This window comes from Orcinus orca, chromosome 10 (genome assembly GCF_937001465.1).
Source record: "Orcinus orca chromosome 10, mOrcOrc1.1, whole genome shotgun sequence".
Lineage (NCBI taxonomy): Eukaryota > Metazoa > Chordata > Mammalia > Artiodactyla > Delphinidae > Orcinus > Orcinus orca.
In genome coordinates this window covers 55,515,201-55,539,243 of record NC_064568.1, presented here as the reverse complement: position 1 = coordinate 55,539,243, position 24,043 = coordinate 55,515,201, and the positions used below count along the sequence as shown (strand labels likewise).

At 40.3% G+C, this 24,043-nt stretch overlaps 1 protein-coding gene across 5 annotated transcripts in view; it reads left to right on the top strand.

Annotated features, from left to right (window-relative positions):
* Positions 1 to 17,446, top strand: part of ZCWPW2 (zinc finger CW-type and PWWP domain containing 2) — a 139,785-nt gene extending 122,339 nt beyond the window's left edge. For 2 of the 5 annotated variants that reach the window (XM_033405450.2, XM_049715948.1), the window contains exons 6-9: positions 5,085 to 5,137; positions 6,187 to 6,254; positions 12,920 to 13,044; positions 16,808 to 17,446. In XM_033405450.2, coding sequence (XP_033261341.1) covers positions 5,085 to 5,137; positions 6,187 to 6,254; positions 12,920 to 13,044; positions 16,808 to 16,969 — 408 coding nt within the window. In that variant the 3' untranslated portion in view covers positions 16,970 to 17,446. Of the gene's footprint in view, positions 1 to 5,084; positions 5,138 to 6,186; positions 6,255 to 7,007; positions 11,767 to 12,919; positions 13,045 to 16,807 lie in introns of those variants that run through there. The other 3 variants (XM_049715949.1, XM_049715950.1, XM_049715951.1) reach the window with 3 other exon arrangements.
* The last annotated feature ends 6,597 nt before the right edge of the window (positions 17,447 to 24,043 follow it).

Sequence of the window (24,043 nt, the reverse complement as noted above, 5' to 3'; positions counted from 1 at the left end):
AGAAAGAAGGAAAGAAAGAAGATAAAATAAAGATAAAATAAAGTTATTAAAATAAAAATAATTATTAAGAAAAAAAAAATTTTTTAAAGAAAAAAAAACGGGTGCTTCCCTGGTGGCGCAGTGGTTGAGAGTCCGCCTGCCGATGCAGGGGACACGGGTTCATGCCCCGGTCCCGGAAGATCCCACATGCCGCGGAGCGGCTGGGCCCGTGAGCCATGGCCACTGAGCCTGCGTGTCCGGAGCCTGTGCTCTGCAAGGGGAGAGGCCATGACAGTGAGAGGCCCGCGTACAGCAAAACAAACAAACAAACAACAACAACAAAAAAACGGACGGAAAGAACCATAGGACAAATGGTGAAAGCAAAGCTCTAGGTACAAAATCTCACAGAGAAGCATACACATACACACTCACAAAAAGAGGAAAAGGGGAAAAAATAATAAATCTTGCTCTCAAAGCCCACCTCCTCAATTTGGGATGATTCGTTGTCTATTCATGTATTCCACAGCTGCAGGGTACATCAAGTTGATTGTGGAGCTTCAATCCGCTGCTTCTGAGGCTGCTGGGAGAAATTTCCCTTTCTCTTCTTTGTTCGCACAGCTCCCGCGGCTCAGCTTTGGATTTGGCTACGCCTCTGTTTGTAGGTCGCCGGAGGGCGTCTGTTCTTCGCTCAGGCAGGACGTAGTTAAAGGAGCAGCTGCTTCGGGGACTCTGGCTCACTCAGGCCATGGGGAGGGAGGGGTGCGGATGCAGGGCGAGTCTGCGGCGGCAGAGGCCAGTGGGACGTTGCACCAGCCTGAGGCACGCCGTGCGTTCTCCCGGGGAAGTTGTCCCTGGATCCTGGGACCCTGGCAGTGGCGGGCTGCACAGGCTCCCCGGAAGGGAGGTGTGGATAGTGACCTGTGCTCGCACACAGGCTTCTTGGTGGCGCCAGCAGCAGCCTTGGCATCTCATGCCCGTCTCTCGGGTCCGCGCTGTTAGCCGCAGCTCGCGCCTGTCTCTGCAGCTCCTTTAAGCAGTGCTCTTAATCCCCTCTCCTTGCGCACCAGGAAACAAAAGAGGGAAGAAAAAGTCTTGCTTCTTCGGCAGGTCCAGACTTTTTCCCCCGGACTCCCTCCCGGCTAGCCGTGGTGCACTAACCCCCTGCAGGCTGTGTTCACGCTGCCAACCCCAGTCCTCTCCCTGCACTCCGACCAAAGCCCCGTCCACCCCAGCGGGTGAGCAGACACGCCTCTCGGGCTGGTGAGTGCCGGTCGGCACTGATCCTCTGTGCAGGAATCCCTGTGCTTTGCCCTCCGCACCCCTGTTGCTGTGCTCTTCTTCGCGGCTCCGATGCTTTTCCCCTCCGCCACCCGCAGTCTCCGCCTGCGAAGGGGCTTCCTAGTGTGTGGAAACTTTTCCTCCTTCACAGCTCCCTCCCACTGGTGCAGGTCCCGTCCCTATTCTTTTGTCTCTGTTTATTCTTTTTTCTTTTGCCCTACCCAGGTACGTGGGGACTTTCTTGCCTTTTGGGAGGTCTGAGGTTTTCTCTAGCGTTCAGTAGGTGTTCTGTAGGAGTTGTTCCACGTGTAGATATATTTCTGGTGTATCTGTGGGGAGGAAGGTGATGTCCGCGTCTTACTCTTACGCCATCTTCCCCCAAAGCTCTGGTTGGCACTTTAATCTTGGACTGCCTAGTCTCCAGAACTTGTCTTTGTGTGGTCACCATCAGTGACTGGTCTGGGACCTCAACTGCTCCCCAACATCAGGGGTCTCTGCTAGTGTTGGAGGGTCTCCTGCAGAGGCGGGGGGGTGGCTGTGGCTCACTGTGGGGACAAGGACACTGGCAGCAGAAGTTCTGGGAAGTACTCCTTGGTGTGAGCCAAAAAAAGGTTTTTAATTTAGATGAATAGTGGCTTAAGGAAATGGGCAATATCAAGTCAGTTTATGCAGATTATATTAATCTGATATAAACACAATTCTTATAGATTTTCTGTCCTTTGCAGTAAAAGGCAGTTCTCTCATTTGCCATTCTAGTCCACAATGCTAATTATTTTTTTTCAGTAAATGGCATATGCTGTCTATACATACACCTCTTTGTTTTTATGTCCAAGAAAAGAATTAATACTTGCTTTGTTTTCTTTAAAATCAGTGACGCTTGTATAGCAATATATTTGTGTGGATGGGTGTGGGCTAGATCAGTGCCTGGAAAACTGTAGAGTCACCTGAAGAGCTTATTTAAGTACAGATTCCAGGCCCCACCCACAGAGTTTCTGATTTGGTATGCATGGGATGGGCATGAGTATTTGCATTTCTAACAAGCTCTCAGATGTTGCTGATTCTGTCATGTTGTGGCTCTTGTTCTGAATAGCATTGGACTGGACAACATAGGAGAATCAGCTGTGCAACACAGGAAGAGAAGGGGAAGAGATAGATTAGATAAAGTAATCTTTAGTGTCTACTTGTACTGGGTTGGATAGTAGCCTCCGAAAGATACGTCCACCAGGAACCTCAGAATGTGACCTTATTTGAAATAAGGATCTTTGCAAATCCTTTGGATGAGGATTTTGAGATGAGCTCATCCTGGATAATATGGGCCCTCAATCCAACGATAAGTGTTCTTATGAGACAGACATCTATCCTTCAGAACTGTAAGACAATAATTTTCTGATGCTTTACCAAATCTGTGGTAATTTGTTATGGCAGATTTGGGAAACTAATACACTACCAAAGTCTAGCCATATCAAAGTGCCAAGTTCCCTCTGTCGTATGGTCTAAGGAAAAAGGGTAGAGTTCTGACACTGACCTGGTGGACTAGTATAACAATGAAACAGTGACTGAACATCAACTAATTGCCAAACACTGTTGGATACTTCCTGGCATGTTGTGTAATTAATCTTCCCTCAAATGCCTTGAGGTAGTTATTTTTTTAGCATTATTTAACTAAAGAAGACCCTGAAATGCAGAATGGTCATTTAGTCAGAAAATATTTATTAAGTGTCTACCTTACTCCAGGCTCTTGCTGGATGTTAGAGTAGTCAGTGACTTACCAAAGGTGATCCCGCTTGTAGGTGCTAGAGTCAGCGTCCAGATCCAGACCCTCTCCTTCCAGATGCAGTGCCCTTCTCCATCCATCATACGTTATCAAAGGCTGGAGCAGGAAAGCACAGGGCGTTTGGCAAATACTGACTAGTCCATTTTGGCTGCTATGGAGTATTTAACAAAGGAGAAAAGGAATTTATTATGACCAGCACAACTCACTGTAATTTATGGTAGTCGTCTAGCAGTATTTCTATCTATTAGTACCTATAAAGCAGTTTTCACTTTGTTACCTGAATTTCATTTCCACTTGTGACCAGCCTTTCAATTCATACTCAGATATGCATGTAATATAAGCTGATCCTTAATAACAAGATAGAAATAATAGCATTACATTGTCTTTGGAGATGTAGTTCAATGATTTAGACAACAGTATTTCTATACATATTTTTTACCATATAGATATCTAACAGTCCTGGAAAAACTATTTGAATATTACCTTGAGGTTGAAGATCACAAAAAGAAGATCACTTACTCTTTAGCATCATAATAATATGAATTCCCTGAATGTTTCATACAAACTTCCCCTGAGTGATTATTAGGATATAATTTTTTTATGAGAAGTAAATTAAAATATCCCCTTTTAACTGTAAATTCATCAGTTTCTACTTGTAATTCTGTTTCTCTGTATATTTTAAGGCTAAGATTTTGGTATATACAGGTTCAAGACTATTATATTTTGGGGGTAGATTGTTTCTTTTAGCATTAAGTAATAACCTTTTTATCTCTGATTGCTTTTTGCCTTAATATCTGCTTTTTTCTACCAGTAATACTGTAGCAGTATTCCCTTTGTTAATAATCATTGAGATATTGTATCTACTTACTTTCAATTTTTCCATGTCACTGCATTAAAAAAACTTTTTACCTTCATTGAGATATAACTTATTCAGTCCTTTAAATTGTAAAATCCAGTGTTTCTTAGTATATTCACAGTTGTCAACCAATACCACTATCTAATTTCAGAACACTTTTTCATACCACCAAAAGGGAACCTGATATTCATTAGGAATCGCTGCCCATTTCTACATCCCCTCAGTCCCTGGCAATCACTAATCTACTTCTGTCTCTATGGATTTGCCTTTTCTGGACATTTCAGATAAATGAAATCATACAACGTGGCATTTTGTGTCTGACTTTTTTTCAACTTTTCACTTACCATAATGATTTCAAGATTCATCCACGTTGTAGTATGTGTCAGTACTTCACTATTTTTAAAGGCTGAGTAATATTTCATTACATGGATATATCACATATCTATCCATTAATGGATATTTGGGTTGTTTCTACTTTTTTGGCTATTATGAATAATGCTGTTATGCACATTCATAGTTTCATAATTATGACCAAATATAATTTTTTACATGGACGTATGTTTTCATTTCTCTTGGACATATACCTAGAAGTGGAATTGCTGCATCATGGGGTAACTCTACATTTAACATATTGAGGAACTGTCAAACAGTATTCCAAAATGGCTCCACCATTTCACATTCCCACCAGCAATGTACAAGTGTTCCAGTTCCTCCACATCCTTCATCTTGTCCTTGCTTAGACATTAAAACCCCAGTCCCAAGCCCTTTTGGCCCTTTTCTGGTATAAATTCTCTGTGGGTCTTCACCATGTCACTTCCCACCTGTATAGCTTTGCATTCCACATGTTTCTGGCATCTGAATATTTCTTTTTCTTTCTTTAAAGATCATATATGAATTAAAATTTAAAAGTAGTTTTACTTAGTATTTTTGTGTATTTGTGGAAGGTGAGGAAGGGAGAGTGGATATAGGGGGTAGGCATTTGTACTGGATGAGTCGACCATTCCTAGAAGTTGAGCAGGTCAGTGGAATTGCAGTGATGATGAAGTGGCTGACTTAGAATTACATATGTTGTTTAGGGCTGGGGACCAGAGTTTTTCTTCTGGGCTAACTTACTCAGACCATATAGGATCCATTATTATGCTGAACTCATCGTATCCCATATGAACTAACTGATCTTTTTGTGTTGTTACTTTACAGATGCAAGTTTCCAAAAATAATACTCAAAAGAAAAAGCCCAAATTTAGGAAAAGGTATGCTTTTTTAAATTAAAAACTATTATGATAAAATTGAAATATATATATATTGGGTTTAATTTTTATATGACATTTCCCCCTGGTTCTTAATTTTGTTTTTCTAGGGAAATACGTTTTAAATTTTCTAAAAGAATTAATAAAATGATAAGTAGTAGGCTTAGAATTATGGAGAAAGTTTTATGTTGGTACAAATGTGTTGAACTATAAGTTTCAAAGATTAATATCATGTGAGCAACCAGATAAGAAGCAGGTTTTTAGTTTAAAAATAGGTAATGCAAACCAGAAATAAGCCTTTATAATAAGTCACTGATGACAAGTTTTAGTGTTTATCACTGAACCAGCCATACAGGTTATTTATTTTTTTAATGAATAGTAATCAGTGTTATGTGAAAAGGAGTCCTACTCAAAGACAAAGACTGGCCTAATATGACAGTGCTTCTCTTCTTCTTTGTCCTTTTTTAGAAGGTGAATAATTAAATTTTTAAAAAGGACTTTCACTTCCTAATCTTGACACTTCACAGTAACCTCATCAAATAGATAGGGGTATATCATAATTATCTCCACCTAAAAGATGAAGAATTTGTGCCTTAAAGAATTTAAGTGACTTTCTCAAGATCATCTGGTTAGAGAAAATGTGTTTGAACAGATGTTTTCTGACTCGAAATCAGCAACATGGTGTAGTGGGAAAAGCATGGATTTTGCAGTCTGACAGAATTTAGTACTGTCACGTTCAACCATTTTCCTATGTTGTCAAATTTCTTAGTTCCTCTGAGTAACAATTGGTAGGTTTTTGGAGGGAGGATTACACGAAAAAGGCTGTGTAAGGTGCTGGGTAGATTACTAGTGGTTTTTACCTAGTGAAAGCTCAGATCAGTATTATTTTGTTTTTCACTGCCTTACTTACTGTGTACAACAACAAGGAAAAAGTACCCCAAGTTAGGAAATATATACTCATAATTTACAGTTACCAATGAATATGCATGAACAGTTATTTAAATATACATGCCTGATCTTTTGAAAATAAATCTGTCAAATTCTTTTTCTAGGAAAGCTATTTTAAAATCATCTTTTGAAAATGTTTGTTCAGATGATGCCTTATCAAAGGAAAACATGGGTATGTGAAGGCCTGTCCTGCTTTTAGTTCTTTTACCTGTATTTAATTTCACCACATATAATTGTATTCCTTTGAAGAAAAAAAAATGTACATGTATACATATATGAGAAACATTAGTGGGTTTTTGGTATTGATTTACATACTAGGGATTTTCAATTGTCTTCAGGTTTCTATTCCCTCGAATTAAATTTTCTCTGGCTTTGTCATATATTTAATTTTTTAAAATAAAGCATCAGCTGTTGTGGGAGGAAATACCAGCATCAATACGCTTCAATCCAGACTTATCTATTCCACATTTATTGGGGTCCTAGGGGTGCCAAAGGGGGAGAAGGAAGAAAAGCAGCAGCCTAGGGCTTCCAGCTGAATTAATTGCCATTGGAGTTAGACCACAGTAGGGAGAATGTCGCCTGCAGGGAGAAGGTCTTCACTTTCAAAAGCACTTTACTTTTCCTACATTTTCGTTGGTCTTGAAAAGCAGGCACATGCTTGTTTGCTAGGTGGAACTTTGGCAGCCATACAAAGAGGTTTCAAAGCCAGTTAAACCCAGAGAAGTCATTGTGCCACACTCCCTCTCCTTGAAGCCACTCCAAGATCCTACGGGGCTCTCATTTCCATTGGCTAAATACGCCATTTGTTTTCAGTCTCAGTAAAAGAAAGGAAAGCAGGCAGAGGAAGGACGAGGTAGTTTTTTTTTTTTTTTTGCGCGGTACGCGGGGCTCTCACTATTGTGGCCTCTCCTGTTGCGGAACACAGGCTGCGGACGCGCAGGCTCAGTGGCCATGGCTCACGGGCCTAGCTGCTCCGCGGCATGTGGGATCTTCCCGGACCGGGGCACGAACCCGTGTCCCCCGCATCGGCAGGCGGACTCTCAACCACTGCACCACCAGGGAAGCCTGAGGTAGTTATTTTTTAAAAAGAAATTTCTTTGGCTCCTCTCCTAAACCACTACAAAATTCTGTTGTTTCCATCTCTTCTTAAACTTATTCTGCTACTGCTTTCCCGCTATTTAAGGTGCTTTTTTTCTTTTTTGGTTATTTTGTTCCTTTGCCTCACATGATCAGTTCAGATATTCCTGTAGAAATATCAAAAGTCATTTTAGCCCTAGGCTGAGTTACCACCAGGTGACCCTGATACTACAGCTGGATCCTTCTCCTCTCCAACTAGCACAGGATCCTACAGAAGAAATTCATGCCTGCCAGGAATCCACTGACTGGAAATGACTCTTCCATGTAAATGAGTGAACACATCTCAGTAGTCTTCCACTAAAGGGAAGCCCTGTCAGTAGTCTCATGTTCTGTATGGCTCTGAAAGTCTCAGTAGTTAATTGTTAAAATAGTTTACCTGATCAGTGTTCCACTCCTCAATCCCATTTGAACTAAAGAACAGGAACATCTAGTCTTCTGTGTTCTTTGTAAGAGCTGACTACTTCCTGAAAGAGTAGTTCTTTTTCAGTAGTTTGTACCCTCCTCAAATTTTTTACCCACTACCCATATTTCTGTGGAGTCCTTGATGCAGGCCTCTGAGATCTCTCATTTCTTCTTAGCTTAAGGTAGGATCAGTCCTGGATCGAGCAACAGAGGAAAATTATACCGTCAGATTCTTGAGTCTCCACCCCACTTTTGGACCCTCTTTCCTTATGCTCCCAGGTGCTAATGTGTCTCCTGTTAGTCTACTGCCCCAGCTGTGATATTCCATTATGGGTTTTATGCTCTACAGTTGCTTCTCTCTTTCCCTTAGTTAGAGATCCCAGGGAGAGTCAATTAAGTGGATCTACTTTACCTTTCCAAGTATCAGTTTCTTCATCTGTAATAAAGAGATGCAGTAGAAGCCCTCTTATCCGACAAAGAGAGGACTATTTCTGGAAAATAATAGAAAAAATTGAGGAATCATTAAATAAATTAAACTGTATATTCATGGCTGTATAAAGATTTAATCTAATGCCGGGAGGGAGAGATAAATTAGGAGTTTGGGATTAACATATACACACTACTATATATGTAAAATAGGTAAACAGCAAGGGCCTACTGTATAGCATAGGAAACTATATTTAATATCTTGTAATAACCTATAATGGAAAAGAATCTGGAAAAGAATATATATACACATATATATATATCATTTTGCTGTACACCTGAAACTAACACAACATTGTAAATTAACTATACTTCAATTTTAAAAAGTGGTTATGAAAAGAGATTTAATCTAAGAATTAAATATGGTATTTAAATAGCTATTTGTGGAGCATGTCTGTATTTTTTTGGAGAATTGCCACCCGAAATATCTTGTATTATATTTTTTTTTCAGTGTTTAGGGACCAAAAAAAAAATAATCCATTGATGATGAAATAATAATACAATAATGATAACACCTGTAGCAGTTAGTATGTGTCCTCACTTTTCTAAATATTTCATATATATCAATTTATTTAACCCTCACAAGATCTATATGAGATAGATAAGGTAGATATTATTTTAACGCCCATTCTGTCAGTGGAGAAACTGAGGTACTTAATAGGTTACATGACTTTTCTAAGGTCACATAGCTTCTTAAAATTAATCAAAGTTTGCAACAGTTTCCTTGGTTGCTTTGAGTACCAGAAGCTTAAAGCTAAATTTATGGTTTTTCTTTACAGCACTGGTAGTTGGTCTAAGCATTTTTTAAATGTAATGCCTTTCATATCTTCCTTAATGAATTGATTTTGACTTCTTTTATTTTCAGTCTTTGAGTTTTTGTCATTTGTTTTATTGTATCAGTGTTTTCTGTTGGTAAATACCTCATTTCTTTTTGGGAAGTAGACAGTGTATTAAACTTTTGATAGATAAAAGATTGACATAGTACCCTGGATTAACTAATAATCTACTAACATTAATTAATAAGTTAGCAAAGGATGTGTTCATTAGCTGTCTGAGATAGGTGAGCATGGCAAAGAATGGCTAATATAGGAAAGGTCTGGATGGTGGCTGAGCCCGAGTAGGAGATGAAAGCTTGAGGCCTGGGTCTGGGGTGTAAAAGGCTAATGGGGAGAAGGGTGCTGTCTCGCTATTCAAGGCAAACTTTGCCCACCTGCTCTTGGTTTGGAGTCACCTTTAACCTCTTGGCCTTTGTGCCTCCTGTTTCTGTTTGTGTCCCAGAAAGGTGTCCTCTTCTTCATTCCACTTCAGCCTGTATTTCACTCATCTCTACGTTTAAATCATGAACACACAGAGGAGGGTTTGTGGTTACTTGAAAACAAAACAAAACCAAGTGCTTTTTCCTCCTCTTCACCCTCCTTTTCTGTAAGAATGACTTCAAAATTTCAACATTGAAATGGCCCTGAAAGTTTATTTAAGATGCTATTTTTCAGTGCCAGGTTTGAAATAACCCAGCCAGTGGCCTCGTTATATAAGGGAGGAAATAGCTTCTTTAGACATTTAATAGAGAAATAGAGAGTAAAGAAAAGTTCATAAATATACATTTTAAGGCTTTTAAAATAGTGACTGATTGGACTTCCCTGGTGGCGCAGTGGTTAAGAATCCGCCTGCCAACGCAGGGGACACCAGTTCGATCCCTGGTCTGGGAAGATCCCACATGCTGCGGAGCAACTAACCCTGTGCATCACAACTACTGAACCTGTGCTCTAGAGGCCGCGAGCCACAACTGCTGAGCCCACGTGCCACAACTACTGAAGCCCGTGGCCCTAGAGCCTGTGCTCCACAACAAGAGAAGCCACCACAATGAGAAGCATGCACACTGTGGGATAGGGAGAGTGGGAGGGAGACTCAAGAGGGAGATATGGGGATATATATATATATATGTATAGCTGATTCACTTTGTTATAAAGCAGAAACTAACACACCATTGTAAAGCAATTATACTCCAATAGAGATGTTTAAAAAAAAAAGAAGCATGCACACCACAACAAAGAGTAGCCCCCGCTCTCCGCAACTAGAGAAAGCCCACGTGTGGCAACGAAGACCCAACACAGTGAAAAATAAATAAAATATAAATAAATTTATTTAAAAAAATAGTGACTGATTTATTGAGATAAACAGTAAGTTATTTCTTATCAGGAATGGAAAAAAACACTGATTTATTTTATAAAAAGTCATTTTTAAAAGCCAGATATGGACTTCAGTATGAGAGATACTTTTTTCTTTCCTTTTCTTTTCTTTTTTTTTTTTTCCACTTTCTCTGCATGATAGAGCAGCTATCACTCAACAAATTGAAGCAAGTTAGGAAAACTACAGGATAATGAGGATTGATAGAAGTTGATTGGTCATGCAGTTAGCACAGGCGTGCATTCTCTCTCTATCTTTGGAGGAGATCATTGACCAATTTTGATAACCTAGTTTGTAGATTACAGTAACTGCAATTTCTGAGAATTATTTTTGCACTCTCTGCGTTTACAGTATAGGAATATCCATTTAGAAAAGCAAGCCTCCTGTTGCTCTGGAAGCAGAATTTGACATCAGTCAAGTTGGTGTTATGAACCCTGGTTGATTCATGAAGTCATCCATTACTTTGTCTTCCCTTTGATCGAAAGGTAGTGTACATACTTTTCCAGATCACTTGAAAACAGAGAGCCTGCAATGGCGCTTGGCAATGACATTCATTATCATAAATTGATTGTATTTTAGTCTAGCCTTAGAAATAAAAAGAAGTTTGTGTGCCATTTTTCCTTTACAGCAGAGCTCAAAATACACCTTCTCAGCAGTGCACTGAATGTCAGTTATCAATTTCCATAGACTCAGAATGTAAAGTAGGAAAACCCAACATCTGTGAGTGGGACTGGGGAATTGGTGTGAAGATAGCCACACAGTTGTTATTAAGTGACAGGTTACTAAGTAAGAAATCTGTCATAAAGAGAGGTTAATCTCATTAACAAAACTGATTCAGTGAAAATGTACTTTCCTACAGAAAATTCTGATTCAGTAGATACGGTGTTGCATTCGTATTTTTTAATAAAGTCTCCAGGTGATCCTTGTGCCCCTAGATTTTGAATATCATTGTTCTAGAATGGAATAGCTTATCCTCTGTGTTCTTAGGCTTTGGCAGTTAACACAGATCTGTGTGCTTACAACTAACATGTCAGTTACGGTTTTTGTTTGTTTGTCTTTAAACATAGGAACTGGTTCTGAGGTATGGAATGGCTTATCAGAAAGCTTCTTTCAAACTGTTTGTGAGAGTTTTCCACAAAGAAAACCTAAGACTGGCTAGATGGAGATGATGACCAGGAAGGCTCGTTGGTCTGTGGCTCTTCTCTGGGGCCCCTGACTCTTAGTAGGCACACAATAAACATTTGTTGATTAAATAAAAGAAGATGGTAATAAAATATGAGTTCTGTTGAGCTGGAACGTCTCACGTTAATAATCTCTGTTTTTACCTTATAGCATGCTTAGTTTACAAGGATACCTGTGTGTGTAAACACACACACACACAAATGGATGTGTATATCATGCACAATTAAATTAATATGATTGCTGGGAACACCTTGATATATTCATTGATAATATTTTAGCGCTGAAGGGTGTGTCCTGCTTGGGTTCCATGAACTTTCAGCTGCTCTACCTTGTGTGATTTTTGGTTACTTGTCAATGAGCAGTCCATAATAGGGGTGGTGTGTCAGATTTGTATAACCAGAGTGGAAGGTGATGGGGTGTGTGTTCGTGGCCTTTCTCTTTCAATCATGCTGCCCTTGGAAGACTTCTCAGGGGCCCCATCAGTCTGTTTTGCAGGAGCAGGCCATCCGGGTCTCCTTCCCCTTATCTTTACTTCAACAAAACTTGGTATCAAATGAAAATGTTTGTTTTATTTAAATCGGGAATTCAGTTGATATTGTTAATCAGTGATTGAGTCTGTAGAGTTATAATAGGTGTTTATTTCTTTGATGGGGATATTATTTTATCTCAACAAGTTCAATCAATTACCAGATTTTTTTACATACTTACATATTTCTGTCACAGTAGCACCAAAAAACCACAATTTTTATAAGTGTGTGGGTTTTTTTTTTTTAATCAGATTAGGCAGTTAAGATGCATTGATATTTTGATTAGGAATAGACTAGTCTGGACTTAGCCTTGCCACTTAATTACATGGCTTCCCCTTTTAAACAGTAGCTTTAATAGTTTATTGCAGGAATTGACAAGTTGTGGCCCACGGTCCACGAGTTGCTGCCTGTTCTTGTAAATAAAGTTTTATTGGGACACAGCCACTCTCATTTGGTTTAAGTGTATGTGTATGGTTTGCATCCAACAGCAGTATTGAGTAGCTGTGACAGAGACCATCTGGCCCACAAAGGCTGAAATATTTACTCTCTGGTCCTTCACAGAAAAAAAGTTGCTGACCCTCGGTCTATAAATAACAATTTAGTTTGGTGCCCTTGGCTCCTTATTTTAAAAATGCAAACTTCTAGTGAGCTTTTGATGTTTCAGGGATACTTTATAGTCTACACATAGCAAGAATGTAACCTACATTTTTCAAGGAATAATTATTCAATATAAAAGATTCACCTGGAAATCCATAGTAATTTCACATCAAGCAGAGGCCTATCTGAAAATTATACAAAGTATTTATTTTTTAATCTCATAACTTTAGAAAATGTCCTCTTTGGGGGTGGTTAATAGTATGAATTAGATTGAATTAATTAAGATATAACATTTTTGACTATATTAACGTTGTTTCTTTAGTTGTCTCTGAGACAGAACTTTTACTAAAAGAGCTGGAGCAAATGCTAGAGCAAGCACGGGAGCCCACAGCCGCCCCTGATGAGTCGGAAGGGGAGCGCAGAGAGGAGACAGATACAGGAGAAAAGGTAGGGTCCATAGTGACCATCAGGCCTAAACAGCAACTCCAGACTCCTTAAACAGCAGAAATTGTTCCTGGATCTTCATTTTCACTATATGGGAAATGCTTTTCACTTCTGAAACTTGAGCCCTTGATTATCATGAGGTGAATAATAAACTAGTAGCCTGTTGAGAAATCAAGATGCATCTATCAGTCTTTGAAAAAAGTATATTTGAGCCAAGGAGCTCTTTTATTTTAGATATTTAAGGCTGGAATGAAGAGAGATGGAGGGGCTCACTGTCATCGAGGGGGTGCCCATCTTTACAGTCAGGAGAAGGGCCAGGACAAGAGCCGCTCAGGAAACCTGCTCTGCCTGGTTCATGCACAGGGTTGACCTCCATGGGGACAAACCTCATTAGTAACATCCTGGAGGTGGGGTTTTTCACTGGACTCTATTTCACCATTCTTAACTAAATTGTCTTTTTCTTTTGGTCAGCTATATTGGGCTGAGAAAGGCCATGTGTGCTTACTGTATTCAATATTTATATATGAAAACAGAAATTTTGAGTTGGTTGACACACTGCTCAGCATATCAGCTCCATGTCTGTGCAAATAAAATGAGGTACAAGCCCAGCTCATTAACACAGAGCAGCAGTGTGGCAGGTGTGAGAAAAATAAGTCATGGGGCAGACGCTTCCACAAGGTGGTACAGCTGTTCCCTATGTAGTTAGGAAGAAAAACAGCAGTGGGGAGCCCTGGAACCTTAAGGTTTCATTCCTTCTCTCATTCCCTCATTTGGGTATATAGTGTGCCTGGAGTCAGGAGGGCAGTGGATAGGAGACAGGCTCAGGATACAGTGCCTACGTGCCCATCCTGGTCCTGCCAGTGAGCATTTGGGGGACTTGGCAAGGTTGCCTAGCCAAGGGTGAAACAAGGCAAACCAGGAAAAGTGCTTTGCAGAGTAATTGACACCTAAGTTTGGCTGTTATTACAGATGAGAATTGTCAGTGGCAGCCGCTGGAGAGAGTATGAGCTAAGAATTTGTCACTTTGTCTCTTTTCCCATATTCTCACTTTGCGGAACTACCCATCCCCAAGTCTGTCTATTCTGAGATGCAGAAAAGGTGGATTTGTAAGTGGACAAGATTGTTTACCCACTTTGGCTGATTTCATTCAGAACTTCAAGAAGAATAAAGATGATTCTTAAATACCTCCTTGACTGAGTTAGAAATCAAGAAATATACAGGATTTACAGTTGAGATCAAAATGTCAAGGAAAATAAAATTAATGATAAAAACACTTGCTGAGCTGAAAAACAGAAATGTTTTCTTGGTCAGCGATACCAACTTGTACTTGAATTTCCATGGGTTGTGAATGCCATTTTTCCAATTAGAGTTCCTTTTTTAAAAACAAAAAACAAAAAACAAAAAACTTGTTGTCTCTATATAGATCCTACCCTTTGTAGAACAAGAGCTATAGATTGGTGATATATATGTTGTATACATGTAGTTAATATACAAATTATTCTTTTCTAGCAAATGTGTGTTTTGTTTGAGCACCATATGGATTTTTGCAGTGGTTTTTTTTTTTTTCAGTCTTATCAGTTTGTCTTTTCAAAAATACAGCCAGGGGCTTCCCTGGTGGCACAGTGGTTGAGAGTCTGCCTGCCGATGCAGGGAACACGGGTTCATGCCCCGGTCTGGGAAGATCCCACATGCCGTGGAGCGGCTGGGCCCGTGAGCCATGGTCGCTGAGCCTGCGCGTCTGGAGCCTGTGCTCTGCAACGGGAGAGGCCACAACAGTAAGAGCCCCGCGTACTGCAAAAAAAAAAAAAAAATACAGCCAGGTTGATTTTTATAGAAATGTCCTGGAGCTTTTACAGCCACAGAATTGGCTTCTATTTTGCCATTATAACTAGTAACTTCATAGAACAGAAAATTACTTCTGATTTTTATTTCTTAAGGTAAAATACATAGTTTTTATACATCACCAGCCAGGAGCTTGCTCTTTGTTTTAGATTCTTGTAATATTTTATGCTTTCAAAGTCATTTAAAAATTATAAAATTTAACCATTTTAACTTGCTGGTAGTAGGCAGGTGAGTGCCACCTGCTGACTGATTCATAAGCTTCTCTCCACACTGAGCTTTACAAGTCTGGAATTCATGGCAGGTTCAGGGTACTTAGGGCCTTGTTCACTTTTAAATAAGGAGAATAGCAATGAGACCAACTGTCAAAGCTGGAGCAATTTACAGCTTAAAAATAAAAAAATGATCACCTAAGGGATTTCTTTTTTTTGTTAGTAGGAAAAATTAATATATCTTCCAAAGGTAATACCACTTAACACTGAAGATGTGTTTTGTTTTTAGGAGAAAGTGGCCTTTACAAGCTAACACATCAAAAGGAGCCATCTGATAATTTTAAAGTTCTGAGCATGTTTATTCTCTGGGCAGATAGTGTTTGAGCTATTTTCAAAGTTGTAAATTTGATGATGTTTTCATCATTCATTTCATGTATGAGGTTTCAGGTCGATTACTCTCAAGCATTTATACCAATGAATTGAGAGTAGCAACATGAACAAAAAGCATACACACATGGATAATCAAAATCCATTTCTATTTGTCGTTGAAATACTTTATGAGATTATTTTCCTCAGTAGAGTCACCTTTCTAATTAATTATGTTCTTAGCTAATATTAACACTAGTTGACATGACCTGATGTGGAAAAAAATGAGAAGGAATTAATTTCAGATTATTATAAGAATCCACCTGAATAATTCACAAATTAGATAGTCCATATACAGATAAGACAGAGTTTACTGAATAATAATTATTTTAATAATTATTGTAATGAAAGGTACATTTTTGATACATGGAAGCACTTGTCTAAACTGCATGTATTCTTTTTTAATTTATTTATTTATTTTTGGCTGTGTCAGGGCTTTGTTGCTGCACGTGGGCTTTCTCTGGTTGCAGCGAGCTCTTCGTTGCAGTGCGGAGGCTTCTCATTGCAGTGGCTTCTCTTGTTGCGGAGCACAGGCCCTAGGTGTACAGGCTTCAGTAGTTGCGGCACATGGGCTCAGTAGTTGTGGCTCATGGGCTCTAGAGTGCAGGCTGAGTAGTTGTGGCGCATGGGCTTAGTTGCCCTGCGGCATGTGGGATCTTCCCAGAGCAGGGCTCGAACCTGTGTCCCCTGCATTGGCAGACGGATTCTTAACGACTGCACCACCAGGGAAGTCCCATAAACTGCATGTATTTTTTTTCTTTCATTGTGTGGGAAGTTACCTCTGCCTTTAATGACCCTTGAAGTTGTAAATCTCGTGTGTGTGTGTGTGTGTGTGTGTGTGTGTGTGTTTGCATTGTTTTTACCTGTGTTCTTTCCCACTAAGCTAGCACACACTCTCACTGTTCATAAGGAATGCAGATGCTTATGAGAAAATGAGAGCAGAAAAGTGTGACTAAAACAGTTTTAACTTGTATTCCCCATAGTAATCATTTTTAAAATAAACAAATATAGAAAACTCTCAGAAGTTTAATTTTAATGACCACATTTTGCCAAAGCATAAAATTAAAACTAACTAAAAATGTGTGATGTTGGAGAGTAGAGACAGGACCAAATACTGTTATTTTTACACTCACACACTTACTGTACGTTATACTTTATGTGGGGATCATTATTTGACCACCAGCAAATGGAACACCTTCTTAAGGAGTTACTGACAACTTTATGTTTTGTTCAAATAATTAAGCCTGGTCTTCAAGTAAATTTGATGACTTGTATGATTATTTTTACAGTTATCGAAATGTGGCCCTGAAGCTCCTGTTGGCAGCTCGCTTGAGAATCACTGTGACGAGGACTATCTTGTAATTGATGGGCTAAGATTAAAAGCTGGAGAATGTATTGAAAATATAACTAACAAGTTTAAAGAAATAGATGCGTTGATGTCTGCATTTTAAGGCATTACAGATATTTTCAAAAGTTAATTATAAAAACATTTACATCTTTACATTTTCCCAAAGTCAAAACTTAAAAATGTTTAGTGAAATAGGTATACATTATACTGAAGTTGTTATTTCTAATAACTTTCTACTTCGTGTTTTGAAAATATCCATTGTTTTGAGAGTCAATCAAATGGTAATTAAGTTAGTGTTATAAATTTAGAATCTGAGAAACCCTGATATTTGTATTTGTAGGGTTTTTTTCTTGTTTGCCTTAATTTTAAAATGGCTTATGAAACTTACTTCACAAATACATGCTTTACAATGATTATTTAGGCCCTTTGTTCAAATGTGGCTAACTGTTAAAATGACTGCCAATGCTATTATAATTCTTACAGATATTTCAAATCTAATATACTTAGAGAATGTGAATTTGTAGTAGAAAGAAGCTACTGTAAAATAAAAGGAAATAATAAAAAATGGTTGTGTAATAGAGTTGGAGCTTTTCTTAAAAAACAAAAATGTCAATTGCCTTATTATACTGGAAACAATCTTTTCAGCTACAGTTCCCTAACTGAGTAACAGAGTCTATGAAGGGTCTTTGGAAGATTAGAATCCTGGACCCTTCCCCACTGAATCAGTATCTCTGGAGGTGAGGATGGGAAAATGTAATTTAAAATATATAGAGGTAAGTTAAACGTATTCACTCTAGAAAAATCTAAACAATATACAAAAGTAAAAGGTACATCCTGCAGTACCACTTCCTTAACATCCCCCCTGGAGCCCCATTCCTTAGGGGTCCCCATGAATGGTTTCGGTGGGTGTCCTTCTCACTCATGTTCTGTGCTCATCAACTTGTGTGTCTGCACATCCATCTCCAGTTCTAGCTCTGGCTCCCTCTCTATACCTCCCTCTCCCTGGGGGCAGGGGTAGGGGAAAGGGCATTCCACGCACATAAAAACAAAAACCAAAGCTTAAGCAGAGAAGAAAAGAGAGCATCTGGGCCCTGGTGTTGGTTGAAGTAGCTGGAGTGGAGTGTGATGGGGGGAAGTTGAGCCACAGCAGATGAGGAGGCTGTGTACCCAGGCTAAGCAACCTGGGGAAGAGGTTCAAACATTTGAGGAAACTCACAGCAGTGCAGTGTGGGTGAGTGAGCAGGAGAGACCGTGGAGTCAAGAGCGTCAGCGGGCAGGCTACTTGGTAATTTGGTTGTGAGAGCATGGGGGCCTGTATTATGGTGGTACCTTGATGGAGAGAGGCAGGTAGAGTCAGGCTCGATTAACATGAGTGGATGATCAGGACTTGGAGATTGGATATAGGCATGGGACCAGGTTTCTGGTGTTCACAGTGCTGTTCACTGAGGTAGGAACACATGCATATTAGAAACGTAGGACACATGTCAACTTTGGGCCAAACTGTGTAAGTTCAGCTAAGAGTCTAGGCTGTTAATGCTTTAACAAAATCTATGTTTCAGCACCACACTACGAACCAGAGTGACTAGGAACAGTCTCTCCACACATCGTATTTCAATTCTAAGTGGCTTAAATCAGTGAAGGCTAAGGCTTCCTTTTTCTTCCAGCTGAATTTACTCCAGAGTATTTTAGAAAAACTCTTTCACTTTTCCTTAGCAGTATGATTTTAGATTCACAGCCTACGAAATATCTCAAGAAGTAATTGATCCCATTGTGTGTTACTCCTTAGAATCAACTATAAAAATGACTTCAACTGTATTTGCAAGACTTTATCCACAATTCAGGTGTTTAATCTAAACCCCAACTAGTAGGTCGGTTAGATCACTTATAGCTAATTCCTCTTGGTGGAGCAGCCGGTGCTTATCAAAGTGAGAGTCCGTACGTAAGATGCTGAAATTTCCAGACTGAATTCGACTCTGCAGTGGTCTAAGTGATAGAGTCTGGAATGTCCACTGGAGTCTTTGTGAGCTTGGGCAGCTCAAAATGATGCTGCGAACAAACATTTGAGTTGGCTCTTCGGCAGAGGAAACTGCAGTCTCCTTCCAAGAAGAAGCTGGGGGAGCCTCTGTTCATGTGAAGATACAGGCTTTCAAATTTCCAGATGCCATGTGCCCAGGAAGAGGATGAAGGTGCAGTCAACTAACATCTCTGTCCTCAGGGCTGAGAATCACACGTGGCTGAAGACCCTCCCCGCAGATAACATCCCATGTGGAAACAGAATGCCTGCCTTCAGATCCCGGTGCTGCCATCTACTAGCTGGGAGACCCGAGACAAGTTATTGAACTTCTTCAAGCCTAGGCTTCTTTCCATCTGTAGAGTGGAGGTTACTGTGAAAGGAAACATAATAAGCTACATAAAGTGTGTGTAACAATTGGAACACATGGAAAAGATGCAAGTTATGACTATGAATGTCATTGGCTCAGAGCCTTTCTCTTCTGACTGCCGCTGCCACGCTCCTCTGGGTCCTAATAGACTAACATCTTCCTTTCAGCACAGCCAGAGGTGACACCTACTTCTGCGGGTCTGGGACCAAGGATATGATTAGCTGCCTTCTAGGGCAGGCCTAGAGGTGAGCAGTACCCTACGTTTATAGCCAGAGCATCTAGTTGTGCCCCAAGGAAAACATTGTAAGGAAATTGCATCTGCCTTCCAAGGGAAGTTAAACTCTATATACACTAGTTACACCAGGTTTGATATGTGAGGTGTAAGGCAATATGTCAGGGCCTTCTGCCCAAGCATTTGGATTCGAGTAAGAGCCCCTCTTTGTCCAGTTTGAGGAGGCTACCTGATCCTTTTTGGAATGATTTGGGCCAAGTCATCCCAGTCTACAGCCTCCATGAACTTAGGGAGGGTCAGCACCCATTGGAAGCTGAGTCCCCAGTTAGACCTGCAGACGCTGTAGAGTTGAGCACTGAAGCCAGCTCCGTTACCCTATATTCTAGGAAGACCTGGTCCATCTGCCCCATGCTAGAAGCCGAATTCATTCAGGGATTTCCATTGGTAAGAGGCTTAGCTCTATCTTTACTGGAGACAAACTGTGTACATTGAATGGATTAGTCTCTTTTTGCCTCAAGTGGGACAAAGTCTTGCAAGAGTCTGTAATGTCTATAGCCTTGACCTTACTGGCTCTGCAGTGGAGGCCAATGGGCCACAGTTAGTTAACCCATCTACTATAGACCTAGGCGCTACAAAGTCATAAACTTTGCAGATCAGTCTAGAGTCTTTGTGGAAAAAAATGGTGGTTTGCTCGTATGGACACCAGGGGGGGAAGTGGCAGGGGGGCGGGGTGGTGGTGGTGGGATGAACTGGGAGATTGGGATTGACATATATACACTAATATGTATAAAATGGATACACATTTTTAACCTGTTGTATAAAAAATATATATACAAAAAAAAATGGTTGTTTGCTCTTTCTAGAAGAACCTTGCATTCATGAATCTGAGGTGACCTGTGTAGTGCTTTAGGTCAGGGGTCCCCAACCTCCGGGCCACGGACCAGTACCCATTAGGAACTGGGCCGCACAGCAGGAGGTGAGCAGCAGGCGATCTAGCGAAGCTTGTCTGTACTTATAGCTGCTCCCCATAGCTTGCATTACCGCCTGAGCTCCGCCTCCTGTCAGCATTATGGTGAGTTGCATAATTATTTCATTATATATTATAATGTAATAATAAGAGAAATAAAGTGCACAATAAATGTAATGTGCTTGAGTCATCCTGAAACCATCCCCCTCCCTGGGTCCGTGGAAAAACTATCTTCCACGAGACCGGTCCCTGGTGCCAAAAAGGTTGGGGACTGCTGCTTTAAGTAGAACCAGATCATTCTGCCATCTACTGCCTTTACCAAATAGCAGGTAATCTATGACTCCACCATATTGGGGCTGACAAATGGTAGCATTTTGTTCCAGATACTTCCAGACCAGTAGAATTTGCTGTGGCCCTTCCAAAGGATGAAGGTAAGATTTTGAAAATTTTTGAAATGATCAAGTCCTATTCTATCATTTTTCTCTCTGTTGGGTCCCAACAGGAGAAATAGTACAATTTAAAAATTCTAATATTTCTTCAGGGCTGAACCAGTTCTTGATACCTCTCAGTAGAGTTCTAGAAGAGTTGGTTAGTACAGATAAATTTGGTCTTAAGGTCCAAGTGCAACATTCTCTGTGAACAAATCTAAATATTAGGATTTTTCCATCCACTGATTTGTTGCATGGTAAAATCACTCAAAGAAGTGAGCAACATAACCAAAGGAAAGGGCAGACAGAGAAAATTTTTGAAAGAATGAGTTGTTTGCTTTTAAATGCATACAGTAAGTTACTACAAGGAAGAGATGCGCTCAAAACAGAAACCAAACAAAAGAAAAGAACAGTTTGCAAGCAGCCCAGAAGTTGCTACTTAGAAAATAAAACTGTTATCTTCAGCCAGTCTAGGCAGGAAAAGATTCTTAAATTAAGATACAGCCTGGGGACAAAGATTAAGTCCAGGGAATGGTTGTTGAATTATATAACAGGAAAGACAAAGACCAAATTCAGGTGACTTGCAAGAAAACATGGCTTCAGGGCAAAGACCCAATCAGGGGTGTGGCTGTAACACTGCAAAATATGACAAAATGACTTTTTGTAGCTCTTTCAGCTGGACAGAGGCATGGGTCCACAGCCACTGGATGTGCCCAAAGTGTGCTAGTAATTCAAATCTGGAGAGAAACGTGTCTTGAAAAACATTGTGATTTTAACACATGGAATGAACTGCAATCAAATCCATAGAAAGCCCACTAAGTTGTAGAGAGAGTGATATTACCAAAGTCCTACCAGCCTGAACTAAAGAGACTGAAACACTTTTTGAGTGTGTCCAATTTTCTTCAGGTGGGAAGCAGGCTGGGAAAACGTAGCCACCAATGAAAGGTATAATTTTCAGTGTCCTCTTCAGAAGCAATGAGGAACATGATGGCAAGGGTATCTTGGGACAGAGCCGGGAGCTGTAGAGAGCATGGACTGTGGGTCCCAACCCTTACCCCCTCCCCCATCCACTCCTCCCTTTCCCATGGGAACAGAACCAAGATCCAATCAAGAAACACTTCCTATAATGGCCTATATGGGAAAAGAATCTAAAAATTGGATATATGTATAACTGGTTCACTTTGTTGTATACCTGAAACTAATACAGCATTGTAAATCAACTGTACTCCAATAAAATTTTTAAAAAAAGAATTAAAAAATATATATATTAAATTTTTTTAAAAAGAGAGAAAGAAACACTTCCTACTCCCATGGCAGGGGAACTCTTCTAATTTGCCTAGAGGGACTTCAGATTTGCTGAAGATCAAGTTTCCTTGTTTTGAATAGGGGTGCCTATTGTGATTATCCTGTCTCTGTTACAGTGTTGCTTGTTGTGTGGGTGTGGGAGGGGGTGGGCCAGTAGCTTGTGCTTTTAGTTCCCAGGTCCATTTCACATCTGGACCATATGTAATCATGGAGTCCTAAATGTTTCCTGATGCCACAATTGGGTGAGACTTCTGGGTGCCCTTTGATGGAGGTGGGGATGTTTTTTGTACTGGAGGGATATAATGATGTGGCCGTGGAGGTGGGCAGAGTTAATTGGATTACTGGCTCGGGTTAGTTCTTTGAGTCTCCTGCATAATTACCACGGCCCTGTCATGGGCAGAGTGTCCTTCTCTGCCTTGTGACATTGGGCTTGGCCTTTTGCTTTGCTCCATGAAATAGGGCTGAAGTGATAGTGCCAATTTTTAGTCAAGGCCTTACAAGACTTGGCATGTTTCTTCTTTTTCTCTTGTGCCTTTGCCATCACCTTGAGAGGAATGTGCCCCCACAAGCCCTCTGGGAGAGGGAGAGACTGAGACCATGGCAAGAACTCAGACCTGTAGACCTGCAGAGTGAAGCAGAGCTGCCCCAGGTGACCTCTAGAGCCGTAGGATAAAGGAGTGTTGCTTTTAGCCACTCGATTTTGGGGTCATTTATTACACGGCATTATTGTGGCCCTAGTTAACCGACACACTTGGCTTCTTGGTCCCAGCAACAATCTCACAGATTAGCTGTGGTGTCAGCTTCCCAGCTGTACCTGCAACATTTTCTCCTTAGGTTGGAACTACTGTCACAATAGTCCTGCCTCCTGGGTAGACCCAGAGTGCTAGCCTGAGGCCTTCTGCCTGGACCTTCCCAGCTTTGCCTGGTTCTGGCCCAGACTGGCCCCTCAGACTGGCTCAGCCCACCCCTGCACTGCCCACAGTGGTAAGTTTTATTGGAAACTTTATTGCTTTATCAAGGAGGCAGCATATGTATAGATATTACAAATAAGTAGTATACCAACACCACCAACATATCACTAAGGGCTTGTAAGAGTGAGTCACTTGTTCCTTGTAAGTAGTTTTAGACACTACAGTAATCACATAGAGTGGAGATATGCCCATGATGGTGGGACGTCTCATTTGACAGAGAAAAGTAGGCATGTTTTTCCCTCCCCCTTGTGTTGCCTGTGTCTTCCTTAGCACTTTGGTATTGTGTCATAGGATTATGAGTTGCAAAATGTAAGTTTGGGTCCAGATTTTAACTATTAACTTGTCTAAGTCATATGACCAGTAAATGGAAGGGCCAGAATTTGAGTACATTTCTGTCTGGCTCCGGATCCCATGCCCTTAATTACTGTCTATATTGTTTAATAACCTGGTTACTAGCTGGGTGGTAGAATGCTCATCTGGTTTCCTCTTATGTAAAATGGGGGTGGAACTTTCTAAAGCAAAGCATTGTGAGGAAAAAATGAGAAATGTTATGTGAAAGTGCTTTGTAAATCAACTTTATCTTCTATTCTTTTAGAAGGAAACCAAGTATGTGTTTAAGGACATTGCAGTTATAGTTATTGAGATTAAATGTAACTATGCATTTGACATGATCACTTGTCTTAGTTTTGTATTACTCCATCTGCTAGTCATCAATATCAGATTTCCTTTTTTCTCTTTTTGAAATTAATCTTTGGAAATCGTCACTAGCAGCATCACCATTTTCTCTCTAATGGGTATGTGAACAGCAACGTCTGTCTTCTAAGGGACATCTCACTGTTGAACTTTAGCTGTGGGTTTAAATCACCTTGCCTTCCTCACAGACTTTCAGTTCA